Source organism: Chlorocebus sabaeus, chromosome 6 (assembly GCF_047675955.1).
Source record: "Chlorocebus sabaeus isolate Y175 chromosome 6, mChlSab1.0.hap1, whole genome shotgun sequence".
In the NCBI taxonomy this organism is placed as follows: Eukaryota; Metazoa; Chordata; class Mammalia; order Primates; family Cercopithecidae; genus Chlorocebus; species Chlorocebus sabaeus.
The window spans coordinates 25,827,293-25,847,497 of NC_132909.1; the positions used below are offsets into that span (position 1 = coordinate 25,827,293).

Here is a 20,205-nt window from a genome sequence, read left to right on the forward strand (position 1 = left end):
GGAAGGAACTGTTGCACAGTTATTTATTTACATTGGAAACAGCCCTCGCAGTACAGACCTGAAGAACAGCAGCTCTCACTCCAGGAACACGGGGCTTAGCATATGCAGTGCTTCCTTGTACATGTTTCCTTCAGATGGTCACATCCACCACTGAAGCTTTTTAGAAGGCACTTTCCATGACAGATGCAGGTCAAGGTCGCACATTAAAATCAGCCCTAACTGGCTTTTTGCTGAGTGTGAGTCCCTGATTCTCTTGCGAAGATCTCACCAGCCCTTTGCATCTTAGCAGAATGAAGGCAGTGCCCTCTGCGGCCCACTAACTTCACAAGCTGAACTCAGATGCCAAGGCAGGACGATCCACAGGCTCCATTCAGGCCTCGCCTCATCTTTCACTAGCTGCTGCTAGAGGAAATCCTTTTTCTTTTTTTTTTTTTGGAGACAGTGTCTCGCTCAGTCGCCCAAGCTGCAGTGCAGTGGCACAATCTCAGCTCACTGCAAGCTCCACCTCCTGGGTTCACGCCATCATCCTGCCTCAGCCTCCCGAGTAGCTGGGACTACAGGCGCCCGTCACCACGCCCGGCTAATTTTTTGCATTTTTAGTAGAGATAGGGCTTCACCGTGTTAGCCAGGATGGTCTCAATCTCCCAACCTTGTGATCCACCCGCCTCGGCCTCCCAAAGTGCTAGAATTACAGGCAGAAGCCACTGTGCCCGGCATTTTTTCTTTTTTTGAGACGGAGTCTTGCTCTGTCGCCCAGGCTGGAGTGCAGCAGCGTGATCTCGACTCACTGCAAGCTCCGCCTGCCGGGTTCACGCCATTGTCCAGCCTCAGCCTCCCGAATAGCTGGGACTACAGGCGCCCGCCATCACGCCTGGCTAATGTTTTTTTTGTTTTTTAGTAGAGACGGGGTTTTACCATGTTAGCCAGGATGGTCTGGATCTCCTGACCTCGTGATCCACCCGCCTAGGCCTCCCAAAGTGCTGGGACTACAGGCGTAAGCCACCGCGCCTGGCCTCTTTTTTTTTTTTCTTTTTTAGAGCCAGGGTCTCACTTTGGCACCCAGGCTGGAGTGCAGTGGTACGATCTCAGCTCACTGCAACCTCCGACTCCCGGGTTCAAGTGATTCCCGTGCCTCGGCCTCCCAAGTAGCTGGGATTACAGGCCCCTGTCACCATGCCTGACTAATTTTTTCTATTTTTAGTAGAGATAGGTTTCTCCATGTTGGCCAGGCTGGTCTTGAACTCCTGACCTCAGGTGATCTGCTGGCTTCGGCCTCCCAAAGTGCTGAGATTACAGGCATGAGCCACCGTTCCCGGCCCATTCTCTTGCTTTTTAAAGCTGAAAACAAGATCCTGGTGTTTGTGGTCTCGGGAGAAGACACGGTGGCCCTGAGGCCAACCATCACCTGGGCTGTGTGAAGAAGGCATGGATCTGCTTTGCCACTGCTTGTCCCACCACCTGCTCCAGTTCCCGAATGGAAGCATTACTCAGTTGCTGGATGCTTGGAAACTTCTGGAGGAGAAGGGGAGCTTTAACTTTTCCAACTCCTGGGATCTGCTGCACGGTTCGAAGGAGCGATGGCTCAGACAGCAGCAGGGCCCGTTTCTTCCTGAGAAGAGGGTTCTTACTGGGCTCTTTGGTTTGCTCTTGAACCTGAACCGCAAATGAAAGGAACAGCACGTGAGCGCCCTCTGGAGGACTGGCCGTTTTCTTAAAATTTGTTTTGTGGAAATAACCATTTTTCCATTTGGTTCAGCTTCACTTAAGGGAACAAATGTTTTCATATACCATGAATATAATTTCTCAGACATCAGCGAAATTATTGAAAGGTGAGCCACACAAAGGAGTAAGACATTAATAATTTACAAAAACGTGCGTTTTCAGAATGTTTAGAAAAACACACTGAGGAATTCAAACACTTTCTGATGGTCCATTAAGAAACATTTCAGTTGTGCAGGATTAAATGATGGCTACACCTAAACCAGACCTACTTCACACAGGTCCTGCAGGAAGCCTGCCTCAAAGGAGAAACCCGGTCTGCAGTTAGTGGTGGTTATACTAAGGCAGACAATAGCATTATATCAAGGAAAGTTAGGAACGGTGATGCAAGGGATTTGGTAGAGAGGGATCTGTGAACCATTTGTGGCTGCCTGCATCTCCAATGTGGCTCTCAACTCTAGCTCCACATCAGAGGGGGAGATTTAAAAACAACACACACACAACAAAGAACACAAACGTGAAAGAAACAAAAACACAACACACACACACACACACACACACACACACAGCTGATGTTCTCCATGCTGGGATTAGAGGCGTAAGCCACTAAACTGATTTTAAAAATAAGTATTGGTGGCCGGGTGCGATGGCTCACGCCTATAATCCCAGCACTTTGGGAGGCCGAGGCGGGCGCATCACCTGAGGTCGGGAGTTCGAGACCAGCCTGACCAACATTGGGAAACCCCATCTCTACTAAAAATACAAATTAGCTGGGCATGGTGGCAGGCGCCTGTAATTCCAGCTACTTGGGAGGCTGAGGCAGGAGAATCACTTGAACTCAGGAGGTGGAGGTTGCAGTGAGCCGAGATTGCATCACTGTACTCCAGCCTGGGCAACAAGAGTGAAACTCCATCTCAAAAAAAAAAAAAAAAAAAAAAAGTGTTGGTTGGGTGCGGTGGCCCAGCACTTTGGGAGGCCGAGGCAGGCAGATTACCTGAGGTCAGGAGTTTGAGACCAGCCATGGCCAACATGGTGAAACTCTTGTCTCTACTAAAAATACAAAAATTAGCCAGGCATGGTGGTGGGTATCTGTAATCCCAGCTACTAGGGAGGCTGAGGCAGGAGAATCGCTTGAACCCAGGAGGCAAAGGTTGCAGTGAGCCAAGATTACACCACTGCACTCCAGCCTGAATGACAGAGCAAGACCCTATCTTTAAAAAAAAAAAAAAAAAAAAAAACCTAGCCAGGTGTGGTGGCTCATACCTGTAATCCCAGCACTTTGGGAGGCCAAGATGGGCAGATCACAAGGTCAGGAGTTTGAGACCAGCCTGGCCAACATGGTGAAACCCTGTCTGTACTAAAAATACAAAAATTAGCCGGGTGTGGTGGCACATGCCTGTAGTCCCAGCTACTCGGGATGCTGAGGCAGAAGAATGGCTTGAACCCGGGAGGCGGAGGTTGCAGTAAGCCAAGATTGTGCCACTGCACTCTGGCCTGCGGGATACAGCGAGACTGCGTCTCAAAAACAACAACAACAACAACAACAACAAACTTGCACAAGGTGCTGATGCTTAATAAAAACACGGGATGAGATAAACAGCTTCTAGTTGACATTTTCTTTCTTTTGTTTTTTTTGAGACAGAGTTTCACTCTTGTTGCTCAGGCTGGAGTGCAATGGTGCGATCTCCACTCACTGTAACCTCCGCTTCCTGGGTTCAGGTGATTCTCCTGCCTCAGCCTCCCAAGTAGCTGGGATTACAGGTGCTCGCCACCACACCCAGCTAATTTTTGTATTTTTAGTAGAGACGGGGTTTTGCCATGTTGGCCAGGCTGGTCTCGAACTCCTGGCTTCAAGTGATCCACCCGCCTCGGCCTCCCAAAGTGCTGGGACTACAAGCATGAACCATCATGCCTGGCCTCTAGTTGACATTTTCACCAGCGAAAGGGCAGGATAATGACTGATGGAGTCATCACACCCTGAGAATCTAAAATCAGGTGTCCAGCTTGTATACTTTGTGATACACTTGCCTACAGTGGGTGACAAGCTGAGCTGGCTGCTGAGGCAACTTCCATATTTAAATTCCTCGAAGAGACTTTATAAACCAACTCAGAGAATGACATAGATTGGATTGATGGTTGCTTCTGGAGGGCAGCTGAGTGTCCATGAGGACAGGACTACTATGAAGGTGTAGGAATTGGCACTCACCAACTGGATAACGAGGCAGGATGCTTCCATCTGGCTGGCCACTGGAAGCAGCACCATTCCAAGGTCCAGCACAGTAAACTTCTGTAGGGCTGGGAAGTATTGTTCACTCATCCGGGTTTTTTCAACGACTACAATTCCTTGAAGATTACCGGACTTGAAAGGAAAAAAAGACAGTAAATCATTTTGCAACCAAATTACTTTTCAGGTTAAGAATGCTATCACTTCGTGCCTGGCCTGGCCAATGATTTTAAATAAATGATGTCAAGGGATGGAGGGAAGGTTGGGGTGAGAGAAATCAATGTTTAATTTCAGTTTCTTTAATACAATACTTACATTTCTTTTTTTGTTTGTTTTTTGTTTTTTGAGATGGAGTCTCACTCTGTCGCTTAAGCTAGAGTGCAGTGGCATGATCTCAGCTCACTACAGTCTCTGCCTCCCAGACTCAAGCAATTCTCCCATCTCAGCCTCCCGAGTAGCTGGGATTACAGGCGTACACCACCATACTCAGCTAATTTTTGTATTTTTAGTGGAGACAGGGTTTTGCCATGTTGGCCAGGCTGGTCTCCAACTCCTGACCTCAGGTGATCCACCTGCCCTGGCCTCCCAAAGTGCTGGGATTACAAGCGTGAGCCATGGCACCTGGCCTAATACTTACATTTCTAACCCGAACAAGCCTCTTTCTGTAGCCATTTCCTGCCACCAAATCAGCTTCGGTGACATAAAGAACGCAGCATCTGTTCGACAGATAAAAGTCTGGTGTCAAGCCATCCTCGAAAATGAGCTTAATTTTCCCTTAAAATACAGAGAAGAAAATGAGTTCCATGAGTTTTGGATGAAAAGATGGCAATAATAAGCAGATTTTTTTTTTTAATGTTAGGGGAGGAAAGGGCTGGGAGAGGGCAGCCCACCGACCTTGCATCTCCTGCGCCAGCAGTGACCCGCGCCATTTCTCATTGGCCACAATATGCCCCAAAGGCACGTGCACGGGGCCAGTATCATCCGGGGGTTTCTTTTCCATGGATGGTCTCCACCTAAGGAGGGAAAAGTCAGGCGGCACTTGAGCAGGCTTTCCCGCACATGGCCCTGCCTTCCACTGCAAGCCAGGGGCCTCTGGGGCAGGATCCCCTCCTGAAGATTGAATTATTTGTCAAAAAACTGTCAAATAAGATTCCCTTTTAAATTACTAATAAGAAAACACAAAGGCCTGAACGAAGGCCAGGGTGGCTGGAGAGGGGGTGTGTGGTGGTGGAGGTGCTAATGGCATTGGGTTCCAATAATGGCAGAGGCACGATCAGATTCAAGTTTTAAAAGAATCCTGGGCTGGGCACAGTAGCTCACGTCTGTAATCCCAACAATGGGCCAGGCTGAGACGGGAGGATCGCTTGAGCCAAGGAGTTCGAGACCCACCTGGGCAATACAGCGAGATCCCGTTTGCCAATTATTTGTGGCGAAATAAATTCTCTAAGAACCAGGAGATTCCTGTCCTGGTGTCCGCGTCCTTCATTTTCATCACGTGCCTAGCCCCTGATACCCCAGGTGGATCCGCACCGTGGCTCCTCAGTCCAGTCCTAGGCCCGAACACAGCCGGCAGGAACCCCACGGTCCCAGTCTAGAGATCATGTTACTGGCGGCCGCGCCACTTCCGGGTTCAAGCCCTCGATGCTCGCCTAGTCCTTTATCCAGCCCGCCCTCCGCCTCCCGCAGCGCCGGATAGGCTGTGGCGTCAGAAATGGACGTCTAATGTGACCAATAAGAGAACGGATAGGGCGGACGTTTCTGCCCTGGCGGGGATTTGAACGGGAATCGACTAGTTGCCAAGAACGACTGGTGTGGAAGTAACCTTAGCTCTGATTGGTCGAGGGCCGAGCTGAGCCAATGGCCGACGTGGTTGCTGCAAAGTCCATTGCGAAGAGAAAGCTTGAGGGGCTGGGCCTGCGGCGGGCTTTAGGGAGTGGTCCCTGGCTGTGGAGAGATCTGCTGATGAGTCCAGCCCCCGGCCCGGTCTCCTCGAGCTGCAAGGATGCTTCTGGGGTTTCGGAGAGGCCGCAGGAGCCAGTTCGTAAGTAGATGCTCGCCTGCCGCACGCGGAGCTCTATGGGGCCGGGGATTAGGGGTAAAGGGTTTCGGCGGGTTGGGGTTTGGCCTGAGATCCAGTCAAGGCGGCGGCACAAGAGAAAATGGTTTTCAGTTTAAGAAGCCTTGATTTTTCGTGTTCTAAACTTTTTTTTTTTCTTTTAAGAAACAGAGTCTCGCTCTGTCGCCCAGGCTGGAGTGCAGTTTTGCGATCATAGCTCACTGCATCCTCGAACTCCTGGGCTTAAGCGATCTTCCCACCTCAGCCTCCTGAGTAGCTGAGACTATAGGCGCGCGCCACCTCTCCTGGCTAATTGTTCAATATTTTTGTGGAGACAGGGATCTTGCTATGTTCCCAGGGTGGTCTTGAACTCCTCAACCTCCCAAAGAGTTGGTATCACAGGCGTGAGCCACTATGCCCGGCTTTAACAATCTTCTGCCCCAGGGTCGGCCACAGTTGGACAGGAGCACCCTGCCTCACCTGTTGCATTCGTCCCCGTGCCCTGAGTTAACTCCTGGCCGACGTGCACCTGCTGCACTGCTGGATATAGTGATCCTTCATTCTTCCCTCCGCCACCCACCATGTACATCCCATCAGCAAGTCCCATCCGATCTACCCACGACATACATCTGCCAGCTGTTCCCATCTCCACCCACACCCCGGCCTCCAGCATCTACCCGGACTGCTGCGGCAGATCCCCACTGGTTTCTCTGCTTCCACTCTCGCCCTTCCTCTAGGTCAATTCTCCACATAGCAGCCAAGGGGATTCTTGTATTAATTTATTATTTAATTTAGTTTTAGAGACAGGGTCTTGTCCTGATGCCCAGGCTGGAGTGCAGTGGCACGATCTTAGCTCACTGTGGCTTCAACCTCCTGGTCTCAAGTGGTCCTCACCACACCTAGCTACTTTTTTTTATTTTATTTTTTGCCTCACGCGTTGCCAAGTCTCAATGCCTGGCTAATTTAAAAAATTATTTTGTAGAGGCCAGGCGAGGTGGCTTTTGCCTCTAATCCAGCACCTTGGGAGGCTGAGGCGGGCGGATCATTTGAGGACAGGAGTTCAAGATCGGCCTGGCCAACATGGTGAAACCCCATCTCTACTAAAACTACAAAAATTAGCGGGCGTGGTGGTGGGCGCCTCTAATCCCAGCTACTCAGGAGGTTGAGGTGGGAGAATCGCTTAAACCCAAGAGGCAGAGGTTGCAGTGAGCCAAAATTGTGCCACTGCACTCCAGCCAGGGCGACAAAGTGAGACTCTGTCTCAAAAAAACATAAAATATATATGTATATTTTTTGTAGAGATGGAATCTGGCTATGCTGCTCAGGCTGGTCTTAAACCTTGGCTCAAGCAATCCTCTCACCTTTGCCTCCAGAGAACTCAGGCCACTGCACCTGGCCTGAGTTTTTATTTAAAGCCCCAAACATTAATGAGTTCCTGCTGTGTGCTGATACCCACAACTGATTGACAGCTTATGGCCACACGGTCTGTAGGACAGACAAACCCCTAAATAATTCTGTACACAATGGTAAAACAAGAAGTACTGTTGACGTGTGTATCAGAAGGGCAGCAACGTCAGCCTGGAGAGTTGACCTGGGCTTGGCAGGGAGTAAGAAAAGAATTCTGGTTGCAGAAGACAGCAAATGCCAAGGCCTGAAAAAGAATGAATTATTCGCTCTTTGGGAAGTGGGAGCCCACGCTGAGTGCTGAAGCACAGGGACTCTGCCCGGGAAGAGGAGGGGAAGCAAGAAATGAATTTGGGTCGTTGTGATGGCAGTGGCTGCTGCCATCACGCTGTGTGGCTGGGGCTGCACACTTCATGGAGCCGGTGGAAGCTCCGCCCCTTGTGAGTTGGGACGGGAGCCGCAAACCGCTGCTGCAGACCCAGGCCTCTTGCTCTACGGAGCAGGCAGGAGCCCCACCCTCCTGGGCAGGGCTACAGCCACCCAAACTGCAGCTGTGGATCCGAGGCTCTGTGCTCTTGCGGGAGCCGGGAACAGGCAGAATCTGCCTTTCCAGGTGCAGCTGCAGCCGCTCAGGCAGGAGCCCGGGACAAGCGCGAGCCCTGCCCCTTCCAAGTTGGCGGGGTGGGAGCTCTCAGGTGCGGCTGTGCCTGCCCTCCCAGGCACAGGACTAGGGCATCTCTGCAGCCTGCACCACAGGGCACCCCAAGAAAGACAACCGCCCTCACTCCCCATCCCTGCAGCCTGAGGGGTGTCTGCTCCCACTGCCAGACGTCTCTCCAGTCCCAGCAACACGCAAACGGAGGGCGGTTGGAGCCAAGCCCTGGGGCCATGAATGGCAGCAGGAGGAAGGGGGCGGGGTCCCCAGTAAGGCCCCACCCTCAGGCCAGGGAGGGCCTGAAGGCTGGGGGCTGGGCCGCCAGTCCCGCTGACCAGAGTGGGAACTCGCGGAGCCTCTTCTGGGCCTGCCCATGGTCCAATCAGCACGCACTTCATCCCCTCTGAGGTCCATAAAGACCCTGGGCTCAGCCAGAGTGGTGCAGGGAATGGCCAGAGGACTAGGAGGGTAGAGAGACGAGGGGGCAGGATGACCAGCTGCAGAGAGGAGTACCCTCTCTGCTGATAGCTGCAGACGATGGGGTGGCTGGCTGCAGAGAGGAGTACCTTCTCCGCTGAAAGCTACAGGGACCACCTGCCAGCAGAGAGGAGCTACTCTCTGCTGAGAGCTTCAGAGACCTGCAGAGACATTGGAATGACGTGCCTGTGGAGAAGAGCCACCTTTTCCAGGGCCTCCTCTCTGCGGAGAGCTGAACACTTGAGCTCATGGGACAACCTGCCTCCAGAGAGGAGCTGCCTACTCCTCTGAGCTCTTCTAACACGAAATAAAACCCTTCTTCACCCTTCACTTGTCGGAGTACCTCATTCTTCCTGGACGCAGGACAAGAACTCAGGCAAAGGCACTGTGGCCACAGAGGTTCCAACCAGAAAAATCGATAGGCCAAAAATCCCATAACAGTTGGTAGGAACCAACCTATATCAGCTGATATGCCATGCTGGACATTTGCCTGCCGTCGAGAGAGTGGTGCTGCCTGTGAGGGTTTTTATGCCCGGTAGAGACAGGATGGATGAGGGGACCATAGTTAGGAAATGATTGTGATGGTAGGAGACATGTTGTAGTGTGCAATAGGGGATTCACTCTTTCAAAAAAAAAAAAAAAAAAATCTTATGCAACCTTTTTGGAGGACCTGCTGGACACCAGCCCTTGGGATTCACAGGTTAAGAAAACCTTTTCTGGCCAGGTGCTGTGGTTCACACCTGTAATCCCAGCACTTTGGGAAGCTGAGGCCGGTGGGTTGCCTGAGGTCAGGAGTTTGAGACCACCCTGGCCAACATGGTAAAACCCCATCTCTATTAAAATACAAAAATTAGCTAGGCATAGTGGCACATGCCTGTAGTCCTAGCTACTTGGGAGGCTGAGGCATGAGAATAGCTTGAACCTGGGAGGTGGAGGTTGCAGTGAGCCGAGATGGTGCCACTGCACTCCAGCCTGGGCAACAGACGAGACTCTGTCTACAAAACAAGCAAGCAAACAAAAATCCTTTCTTGTCGTGCAACAGATAATGGAAGGGGGCGGGGAGGAAACATGGAAGCTGTGGAATCACTTGACAGATGCAGGGGGGCAGGCGCCACTCAGAGAGGTAAACAGTGGGGATATTGCGTAGAGACTGCTTGGAGCTTCTGCTCCGGTGGATGGCTGTGCAAGTTGGGGGTGGGGGCTGTAGGAGATGACTGGAAGGTCTGCCCATCCCTCACTCCTGAAAGATGCCCCCGTGCTGTGCCCTGCTTCCCAACCTTGTGTCTCATGCTGACCACTACCTAACGTTCCTGGGGCCACTGTCAGTGGGCGCTCCTCACTAGGCCCCGGTATCTCCTCCATCTGCTCTGAAAGCTGTTCCCGTGGGAATTGCCCCCATCATCGGGGACAAGGAATTACAAAGAAGCATGAGGACTCTTGTCAGAATGACAGATATATTTATTGTCTTTTTTTCTTTTTTAGAAGTTGCCCTATTATCTTTTTAAAATAAATATTTGTAGAGGCAGGGCCTCACAACAGCCTCACTGTTGCTCAGGCTGCAGTGCAGTGACACGATCATAGCTCACTGCAGCCTTGACCTCTTGGGCTCAAGTGATCCTGGAGTCTTAGCCTCTTGAGTACCTGGGATTGCAGGCATGCACCAGCATGCTCAGATAATTATTTTCTTTTAATTTTTGCTATGGATAAGGTTTTGCTCTGTTGCCCAGGCTGATCTTGAACTCCTGGGCACAAGCAATCCTCCTGCCTCAGCCTCCCAGGATCAGTTTAGCCTAGGAGTTCAAGACCAACTTGGGCAACATAGTGAGACCCCCATCTCTGCAGAAAATTTAAAAAATTAGCCAGTCAGGCTGGGTCCCCAGCCCCACCCTCGCAGATGCCTCTGTATTCCAGCAAAACAGAGAACCGTGCGTATGATTTCCAGAGCACTGCAACCAATGTCTTGCTTCATTCCTTTGTTCATGCTATTCCCTCTTCCTAGAATGCTGTTCCATCACATTTCCAAATGTGGGACCAATGGGCATCTTTGAAAGCCCAGTCTAAATGCCTGCGTGATTTTCTCGAAGGAAGCATTTGAAGTTCCCAGGCTGGCCCCAGACCTGGAGGAATCTTCCCTCCCTGCCCACCCCAGCACTTTGTGCTAATTACTGGCTTCAAACAGAAGACAATAGTGTTTTTATCCCACATCTCATTGAGGAGTTTTTTGTTTTGTTTTGTTTTTTTCATTTTTAGTGAGAGAGCCTTTTTCTCGGCTCATTCCGTAATTCTATGTTCTGTAATAACTATTTGGGTGTTTTTCCTCTCTACTCACCACCTTGGGGATGAAGACAAGGTTTCTTCATTGCTGTCATGGTGTTCTGCCTCTAGTAAGTGTGAATGAATGGCTCGTGCCAAGAAAATGATTGGACTAGACCCAGAAACGTCTCAGAGACTCCCAGTTACGGTTACCTAAAGCGGGTTCTCTGACTTTCATTGTGTATAGGAGCTAGTTTTCATTATTCTCATCTTGGAGATAAGCTACCTAAAAGCTTATATTAAGCCCCTATGAGGTGTGAGGCAATGCGCTCAATGCTAGAGTTACAGGATTGATAAAGATAAGAGAGTCAGCCAGGTACAGAGCTCGCGCCTGTAATCCCAACACTTTGGGAGGCTGAGATGGGAGGATCACTTGGAGCCAGAAGTTTGAGACCAGCCTGGGCAATGTAGTGAGATCTTGTCTCTACAAAAGTACAAAAATTACCTAGGCATGGTGGTGAACATCTGTAGTCCCATCTACTCACGTGGCTGAAGTGGGAGGATTGCTTGAGCCAGGAGTTTGAGGCTGCGGTGAGCCATGATCGTACCACTGCATTCCACTCTGGGCAACAGAGCAAGCCCCCATCTCAAAAACAAAACAAAGCAAAAAGAGATAAGGAAGTTGGCCGGGCGCAGTGGCTCAAGCCTGTAATCCCAGCACTTTGGGAGGCCGAGATGGGCGGATCACAAGGTCAGGAGATCGAGACCAGCCTGGCTAACACGGTGAAACCCCGTCTCTACCAAAAAAATACAAAAAACTAGCCGGGCGAGGTGGCGGGCGCCTGTAGTCCCAGCTACTCAGGAGGCTGAGGCAGGAGATTGGCGTAGACCCGGGAGGCGGAGCTTGCAGTGAGCTGAGATCCAGCCACTGCACTCCAGCCTGGGCGACAGAGCAAGACTCCGTCTCAAAAAAAAAAAAAAAAAAAAAAAAAAGATAAGGAAGTCACTTGCTTCTCAGGAAGTCGCCCTGCTCTGCAGGGGGAGCCACATGAGACATCACTGGGGGGAGTGCTGTGGGACACGTGGAAGGGCTAGAGGGTGACTCTTGGGGACAGCCAGGGAAGCTCTGAGGAGGGAAGGACAAGAGGGTCCCACAATGAGCAGCTGTCATGATGCTCCTCGGCTGTGTGCACTTGTCTGGCCTGATGGGGACTGGGGATGGCAGGGGCAGAGTGGGCTTCTGATGGGTTTGGATCCATGGGTGGCCAGTGCAGATGTCCCCTTGCAGGCCCAGGGGGAGTGGTGACAAGACTCAAGTGATCCAGTGACCCAACCCAGTGACTTCTGTTGGATTTCATTTGTGCAGAAACACATCATCCATGGCCTTTTACCTGCAGCCAGCATTGCTCCGAAGGCAGCAGTGCCACGTACACCTCCTCCCCGCAGCCCCAACCCGTCTCCAGAGAGACCAAGGTGAGTATCAAATGAGCAGCCACTGAGGTCACCCCTGTGCTCAGCCCCCAAGTACTGGATCCTGGAACTGCTCAAACTGCCCAGAAAAGTACAAGTAGAGTAGTTAGAATCACATCCTTCAAAATGTTTACCGCAATTCCTAATGATGCATTTAATATGGTGTCTCTGAGGATAATGGACTGACTTGAGGTCTGTCCCTTTCAGGTGCATGAACTTCTCACATTTCGTGATTGAAGGCGATGAGTATTTTTAAAAAAATATAAAGCATTAAAGCCCAAGTGCTCAAGTTAACAGGGAATTTTGAATTACACAAAATTTTCTTTTCTTTTTCTTTTTTTTTTTTTTTCCCCTTCAAGATGGAGTCTTTCTCTGTTGCCCAGGCTGGAGTGCAGTGGTGTAATTTTGGCTCACTGCAACCTCCACCTCCCAGGTTCAAGCAATCCTCCTGCCTCAGCCTCCAGAGTAGCTGGGATTACAGGCACATGCCACCACGCCCAGCTAATTTTTGTATTTTTAGTAGAGATGGGGCTTCACCATGTTGGCCAGACTGGTCTCAAACTCCTGACCTCTTAATCCGCCTGCCTTGGCCTCTGAAAGTGCTGGGATTACAGGCATCAACCACCACGCCCAGCCAATTTTCTTTTTTTTTTGTTTTGTTTTTGTTTTTGTTTTTGTTTTTGTTTTGAGACGGAGTCTCGCTGTATCGCCCAGGCTGGAGTGCAGTGGCCGGATCTCAGCTCACTGCAAGCTCCGCCTCCCGGGTTTTTACGCCATTCTCCTGCCTCAGCCTCCTGAGTAGCCGGGACTACAGGCGCCCGCCACCTCGCCCGGCCAGTTTTTTGTATTTTTTAGTAGAGACGGGGTTTCACCGTGTTAGCCAGGATGGTCTCGACCTCCTGACCTCGTGATCCGCCCGTCTCGGCCTCCCAAAGTGCTGGGATTACAGGCTTGAACCACCGCGCCCGGCCTTCTTTTTTTTTAAAATTAATTAATTTTTTTTTTTTTTCAAGGCAGGATCTTGCTCTGTTGCCCAGGCTGGAGTGCAGTGGTGCAATCATGGCTCACTGTAGCCTCCACCTCCCAGGCTCAATCAGTCCTCCCATCTCAGCCTCCTGGGTAGCTGGGACGACAGGCACGTACCACCATGCTCAGCTAATTTTTCTGTTTTTTTTGTAGAGATAGGCTTTTGCCATGTTGCCCAGGCTGAACTCCTGGGCTCAAGCGATCCTCTGCCTCCCAAAGTGCTGGGATTACAGACATGAGCCACTATGCCTGACTAAAACAAAAAGTGTTTTTTTTTTTTTTTTTTTGAGACATGGTCTCATTCTGTTGCCCAGGCTGAAGTGCATTGGTGCAAACATGGCTCACTGTAGCCTCAACCCCCTAGCATCAAGGGATCCTCCTGTCTCAGCCTTCTGAGTAGCTGGGACTACAGGTGCATGCCACCATGACTGGCTAATTTTTTAAATTTTCTGCAGAGATGGGGGTCTCACTATGTTGCCCAAGTTGGTCTTGAACTCCTAGGCTAAACTGATCCTGGGAGGCTGAGGCAGGAGGATTGCTTGTGCCCAGGAGTTCAAGATCAGCCTGGGCAACATAGCAAAACCTTATCCATAGCAAAAATTAAAATAAATTATCTGAGCATGCTGGTGCATGCCTGCAATCCCAGGTACTCAGGAGGCTAAGGCTCGAGGATCACTTGAGCCCAAGAAGTCAGGGCTGCAGTGAGCTATGATCGTGTCACTGCACTGCAGCCTGAGCAACAGTGAGGCTGTTGTGAGTGAGGCCCTGCTTCTACAAATATTTATTTTAAAAAGATAATTAATAGGGGAGCCTCTGAAAAAGAAAAAAAGACAATAAATGTATCTATCATTCTGACAAGAGTCCTCATGCTCCTTTGTAATTCCTTCCTCCTCCCATCTCTGCCGCCTTTCATGCTCCTGTTCATTCCCAGGCAACCTCTCATCTCCTTTCTCGCACTATGGATTAGTTTGTATTTTCTAGAATTTTATATAAGTGGAATTACATAAAATACACTGCCTTCTTTCACTCAGCATGATTATTCTGATTCACGCATGTTCTGAAAGTCAATAATTCATCCTTTTCCTTACTGAGGAGTATTTAATTATATGAATATGCCACAGTTTGTTTATCCGTTCACCTGTTGATGGATATTTGGTTAGTTTCTGAGTTTCGGTTACTAGAATAAGGCTGCTGTAAACATTTACACACTGGCTGGGTGTGGTGGCTCACGCCTATATTCCCAGCAATTTGGGAGGCTAAGGTGGGCGGATCACCTGAGCTCAGGAGTTTGAGACCAGCCTGGTCAACATGGTGAAGACCCATCTCCACTTAAAATACAAAAATTAGCTGGGTGTGGTGGTGCACTCCTGTAGTCCCAGCTACTGGGGAGGCTGAGGCACAAGAATCGCCTGAACCCAGAGGCAGAGGTTGCAGTGAGCCGAGATCATACCACTGCACTCCAGCCTGGGCAACAAAGCGAGACTCATATCTCCAAAAAAAAAAAAAAAAAAAAAAATGTATACACAAATGTTTGGATATATACTTTCATTTCTCTTGGGTAAATATCTATAGCTGGGCCTTATACTAGGTGGGTATTTAATTTATTAAGAAACTGTCAAACTATTTTCCAAGGTCATTGTCCCATTTATGTTCCCACCAACAGTATATGAGTCCAGTTGCTTCATATTCTCACCACTTGGTTTGGTCAGTGTGTGTGTGTGTGTGTGTGTGTGTATGTGTGTATGTGTTCATGTGCATGTGTGTGCATGTGTGTGTATGTGTGTGCATGTGGTCTTTTATAACTTGGACAGTCAGTGGTTAGTTTTCATTCACATTGACTGTAGGTTTTTGAAAGTGGTGACAGGTGCATAGGTAACCAATGTATAGAGCTTGTTTGATCTATCTTCATCTCCTTACGCTTTCTGGACAGTGGTACACAGATAGGGTGGGGACATTCCTTACTCTTTTGTCTGAGACAGCTTTGTTGAGCCTGGCGTCAATGCACACATCTGGAGTTCCTAGCTCTTTCATGAGAAATGTCCAGATCTCTTTGTGTATGCCAGGGGCAGTGTCTTAAAGCACACTCCATAGATGTGCTTGTGAGTGTTGATAGTGTACTTTCGGTCACAACCTTGTTGATGACAGAACAATCCTTCTTGTTGCTCTCCTTTGTGGAAGCCATTCTCATAGGCCCAGTTTAGAATAAAAAAGAACAAGGGGTTGTCTTGGTCGGTTTTTAAAAATTTGGACATTTAATGAGTGTGTCCTAGTATTTCATTGTGTTTTTTTTTTTTGTTTTTTGTTTTTTTTTTTTTTGAGACGGTGTCTGTTATTTTTGAGACAGAGTCTAACTCTGTCACCCAGGCTGGAGTGCAGTGGAATGTTCTCAGCTCACTGTAACCTCCGCCTCCCAGATTCAAGCGATTCTCTTCTCGTGCCTCAGCCTCCTGAGTAGCTGGGATTACAGGCACACACCACTACACCCGGCTAATTTTTGTATTTTTAGTACAGATGGGGTTTCACCACGTTGGCCAGGCTGATCTCAAACTCCTGACCTCAAGTGATCCACCCGCCTTGGCTTCCCAAAGTGCTGGGATTACAGGCGTGAGCTGCTGCGCCTGGCCTTATTTTGCATTTCTCTAATGGCTAATGGTATTGAGCATTTTTTTCATGTGCTTATTTGTTGTCTTTATATCTTTTTTAGTGAAGCATCTGTTCACATCTTTTGCCCATTTACAAAAATTGGGCATTCCTTGTTAGTCACAAGTCCTGTTGCAGATCTAAGAACCATCTTGGGAAGGCCGTTGGACTCAGGAACATATTCAGTTGGAGGCAATGACATTTTTCATCCAGGAGATGTAAGCAGAGACCTGGGTGAAGATTGTGGGCTTCCTGGAGACATCACAGCCCCGGCTTGTTTTCCATTATTGCATTCTGAGGGTTCATTATATAGTATCAACACAAGTCTTTTATCAAATGTGTGATTTGCAAGTCTTTTCTCTCTATCTGTGGCTTGTCTTTTCATTCTCTTAAACATTGCCTTTCAAAGAGCAGAAGTTATTAATTTTTATGAAGTCCAGCTTACAATTTTTTCTTTTACGGATCATGCTTTCAGTGTCTTATATTGAAGAAATATTTACCTAACCCAAGGTCACAAAGGTTTTCTCTTATATTTTCTTCTAGAAGTGTTATGGTTTTATGCTTTACAGTTAGGTCTGTAATCCATTTAGAGTTAATTTTTGTAAATGGTGTGTATTAGTCCGTTCTCACACTGCTCTAAAGATACTACCCGAGATGGGGTAATTTATAAGCAAAGGAGATTTAATTGACTCACAGTTCTGCATGGCTGGGGAGTCCTCAGGAAACTTACAATCATGGCGAAAAGGGAGGTAGGCACGTCTTACATGGCAGCAGGTAAGAGACAGTGTGCATGTGAGAGCTCAGAAGAAACTACCATTTGTAAAACCATCGGCTTTTGTGAGAGTTCACTCACTATCACGAGAACAGGATGGGGGAAACTGCCCCCATAATCCAATCACTTTCCTTCTTAAACATGTGGGAATTACAATTTGAGAGGAGATTTGGATAAGGGCACAGAGTGAAACCATAGATCCATGATTTTTTTTTTTTTTTGCATATGGAGATTTGATTTTTCCAGCACCGTTTGATGATGAGGCTATTATTTATTGCTGTGTAACAATTACACCAAAATGTAGTAATTTAAAACAAAACAGGAGCCGGGCGTGGTGGCTCACGCCTGTAATCCCAACACTTTGGGAGCCTGAGGCAGGAGGATTACTTGAGCCCAGGAGTTCCAGACCAGCCTGGAGAACATAGCGAGACCCCATCTCTACAAAAAATATAAAAATTAGCCAGGTGTGGTGGCGTGTGCCTATAGTCCCATTTATTCGAGAAACTGAGGTGGGAGGATCACTTGAGCCCAGGAGGTTGAAGCTATACTGAGCTGTGACTGTGCCACTGCACTCCAGCCTGGGCAACAGTGATATCATCTCAAAAACCCCAAAACCAAAATATAAAGAACAGTGGTTTTTATCCCACATCTGATTGATGCTCTTAAAAATTTTTTTTTTCCATCTCCATTTCATTTTGGTTATTTTTGGTTGTTTTTGCCTTTAATTTTACTGATCTTCTGCAATATATAATCTGTTAATCCCATCCAGTATACTTTCTATCTCTGATGCTGTCATTTTGATCTCATGAAGTTTGGTTCTTTTTATAATTGTCCATGTCTCTACTTGGCTTTTTGATTATATGAAATACAGCTGTAAGAACGATCTGAATGTGCTTTGCTGCCAGTTCTAACATATGTGTTCAATTCTTAGTGGGTTTCCGTTGACGGCTGTCTTCCTTACAGGTCATGGTTTCCTGTCTCTTTGCATGCCTGCTTATCTAAGTGGATAGAAGATCTTGTGAATTTTACCTTGAGTGCTGGATCATTTTGTATTCCTTAAAACGTCTTGACCTTTGTTTGGGGATGCAGTTCAATTTCTTGGAAACAGATCTTTTGGGTCTTTTTTTTTTTTTTTTTTTTTTTTTTTTCTCTGAGACAGAGTCTTGCTCTGTCGCCAGGCTGGAGTATGGTGATGCGATCTCGGCTCACTGAAACCTCCGCCTCCTGGATTCAAGCAGTTCTCCTGCCTTAGCCTCCTGAGTATCTGGGACTATAGGCCCCCACCACCATGCCCAGCTAATTTTTGTATTTTTAGTAGAAACAGGGTTTCACCATGTTGGCCAGGATGGTCTTGATCTCTTGACCTTGTGATCTGCCTGCCTCAGCCTCGCAAAGTGCTGCGATTACAGACGTGAGCCACCACACCTGGCCGGGTCTTTCTTATATGATTTGTTAGGTGGGACATGGAGCAGTGTTCAGCCAGGGCTAATTATTCCCCAGTACCGTGGCCAGACCTTTCTGAGTGCTGCACCCAGCGTCTTGTGAATGATGGGTTTCTCTAGTCTGCCTGGTGGAAGCAGCTGCCATCCTGGGCTGTGTATAAGCACCTGGCTCTGCTCCTCTGATCCTTGTGAGTGGTTCTTCCTCCACCGTCGGGCAATTTCCTCACACTTGTGTGCTGCACCATATCCCGCTGAAACTGGGGGACCTTCTGCAGATCTCCTCGTTCTCTCTGTGCGGTTCTCTCCTGTCCAGCACTCTATCCTACACATTCTCTCAGCTCCATCTCTACAATTTGAGGAGTCTGCCTGGCTCCATGCATTCCTCCTCCCTGTGCTGTGACCTGGACATTTTCCTAGGCAGCAAGCTGGGACAGTGGTCTTTTGTTTTGTTTTACTTTTTTTTTTTTTTTGAGATGGAGTCTCACTCTGTTGCCCAGGCTGGAGTGCAGTGGTGCAATCTCAGCTCACAGCAACCTCCACCTCCCGGGTTCAACTGATTCTCCTGCCTCAGCCTCCTGAGTAGCTGGGATTACAGGTGTGTGTGCCATCACACCAGGCTAACTTTTTTGTATTTTTAGTAGAGATGAGGTTTCACCGTGTTAGCCACGCTGGTCTTGATCTCCTGACCTCGTGATCCACCCACCTCAGCTTCCCAAAGTGCTGGGATTATAGGCATAAGCCACTGCGCCTGGCCTCGTTTTACTTTTTTAGGCAGGATAAAGTAAACCTGTTTACTCTAACTTTCCTGTAATATATTCCTGAGTAATTTGTATTTTTAAAGTCAGTTCCCTTCTAAATCTTTTAGTCTTTCTATATCTCATTTTCTTTTTCCATTCTGATCTTCCATTCTAATAAGAAAACTACTTGAATGTAGGCTTTTGTGTCTGCCTGGATTACAGGCCCTGTTCTACCTCCTGTCGGCTAGGAAACCTCTTTTTTTTTTTTTTTTTGAGACAGAGTCTTGCTGTGTTGCCCAGGTTGGAGTGCAATGGTGTGATCTCGGCTCACTGCAACCTCCGCTTCCCGGGTTCAAGCGATTCTCCTGCCTCAGCCTCCCAAGTAGCTGGGATTACAGGCGCCCACCCCTACTCGACTACTTTTTTTGGTATTTTTAGTAGAGATGGGGTTTCACCATGTTAGTCAGGCTGGTCTCAAACTCCTGACCTCATCCACCCGCCTCAGCCTCCCAAAATGCTGGGATTATAGGCGTGAGCCACCGTACCGGGCCTTGGCTGGGAAATATTTATAAGTCATTTAATTTCTATGGAAAATGGAATGACAATATTATGTAGTCATACAGTTGTGTGAGAATCAAATGAGATTGTCTGATGGCCCGCGGTAGATGACGGGGGCAGAGTAAATGCTCAGTCGACACCGTCCAGCAGAAGGTAAGCCTTGATCAGTTCGTGTATCTTGTTCAGCCTTCACCTGGAATGTTCACGTCTCACCATCTCCACGGGATGATTTTGTCCGCAGATCTGCTCTGGCAGCAGCCATTCTGGCGACAACATTGACTGGGCGGACGGTTGCCATTCCTCAGCCTCGCCGGAGATCCCGGTCTGAGAGTGACGTGAGCAGTGTTGAACAGGACAGCTTCATCGAGCCCTATGCCACTACCTCAGAGCTGAGGCTTCGGTGGGTACCAGATCGCCGCCTCTGCTTCCTCTCCGGGTGGAAGGGGGGCAGTTCAGCCTGGTCTCTACATGTGTGTGTGCATGAGTACGTGTGTGTGCATGTGTACCTGTGTGTGCATGTATACCTGTGTGGGTGCGCGGGTGCTCCTGCACATATTTATGACTAGAGGCTTAGTCGCTGGGTTTTCATCACCAGTGTCAAATGGACACTGTCCAGCGACTGTCCAGCGACCTAATTGCTCTGGGATCTGGATTTCCTCCGTAGTGGATCTTGTTAGATTTTGACTTGTATGGGTCCTGGCCATTTTCACAGTGGCACAGAGCTAATGAATTCAGTGCTGCTTCCAGCCCTTAGTAAGTTTCTTTGTGCGGC

At 48.7% G+C, this 20,205-nt stretch overlaps 2 protein-coding genes across 8 annotated transcripts in view; one reads left to right on the top strand and one right to left on the bottom strand.

Annotated features, from left to right (window-relative positions):
- Positions 1-9: 9 nt before the first annotated feature.
- FAAP24 (FA core complex associated protein 24) lies at positions 10-5,575 on the bottom strand. 4 transcript variants are annotated; one of them, XM_007996230.3, is made up of 5 exons: positions 5,474-5,575; positions 4,838-4,956; positions 4,581-4,717; positions 3,926-4,078; positions 10-1,653 (listed from the first exon to the last, which is right to left on the bottom strand). In XM_007996230.3, exons 2-5 carry the CDS (start codon positions 4,941-4,943, stop codon positions 1,402-1,404), a joined length of 648 nt encoding a protein of 215 aa, XP_007994421.2. In that variant the 5' UTR covers positions 4,944-4,956; positions 5,474-5,575; the 3' UTR covers positions 10-1,401. The 4 variants fall into 4 exon arrangements, with proteins under 4 accessions (XP_007994421.2, XP_007994423.2, XP_037847434.2 ...); XM_007996232.3 differs by having other exon boundaries at positions 388-1,653; positions 4,581-4,659; positions 5,474-5,560; XM_037991506.2 differs by lacking the exon at positions 5,474-5,575 and adding an exon at positions 5,333-5,434 and having other exon boundaries at positions 388-1,653; positions 4,581-4,659.
- Positions 5,576-5,825: 250 nt separating this feature from the next.
- Positions 5,826-20,205, top strand: part of CEP89 (centrosomal protein 89) — a 93,811-nt gene continuing 79,431 nt past the window's right edge. Inside the window, exons 1-3 of one of the 4 annotated variants that reach the window (XM_007996221.3) lie at positions 5,826-5,984; positions 12,155-12,261; positions 19,675-19,833. In XM_007996221.3, coding sequence (XP_007994412.3) covers positions 5,946-5,984; positions 12,155-12,261; positions 19,675-19,833 — 305 coding nt within the window. In that variant the 5' untranslated portion in view covers positions 5,826-5,945. The remainder of the gene's footprint in view (positions 5,985-12,154; positions 12,262-19,674; positions 19,834-20,205) is intronic. The other 3 variants (XM_007996219.3, XM_007996217.3, XM_037991504.2) reach the window with 3 other exon arrangements.

Bases quoted from the DNA above. Each gene is read 5' to 3' on its own strand.
- FAAP24 (XM_007996230.3), bottom strand. From the start codon at position 4,943: ATGGAAAAGAAACCCCCGGATGATACTGGCCCCGTGCACGTGCCTTTG. The intron at 4,718-4,837 runs GTCGGTGGGCTG...CTGTATTTTAAG, and splicing joins GCTGGCGCAGGAGATGCAAG to GGAAAATTAAGCTCATTTTC. The intron at 1,654-3,925 runs GTGAGTGCCAAT...TTTGCGGTTCAG, and splicing joins CCTGCCTCGTTATCCAGTTG to GTTCAAGAGCAAACCAAAGA.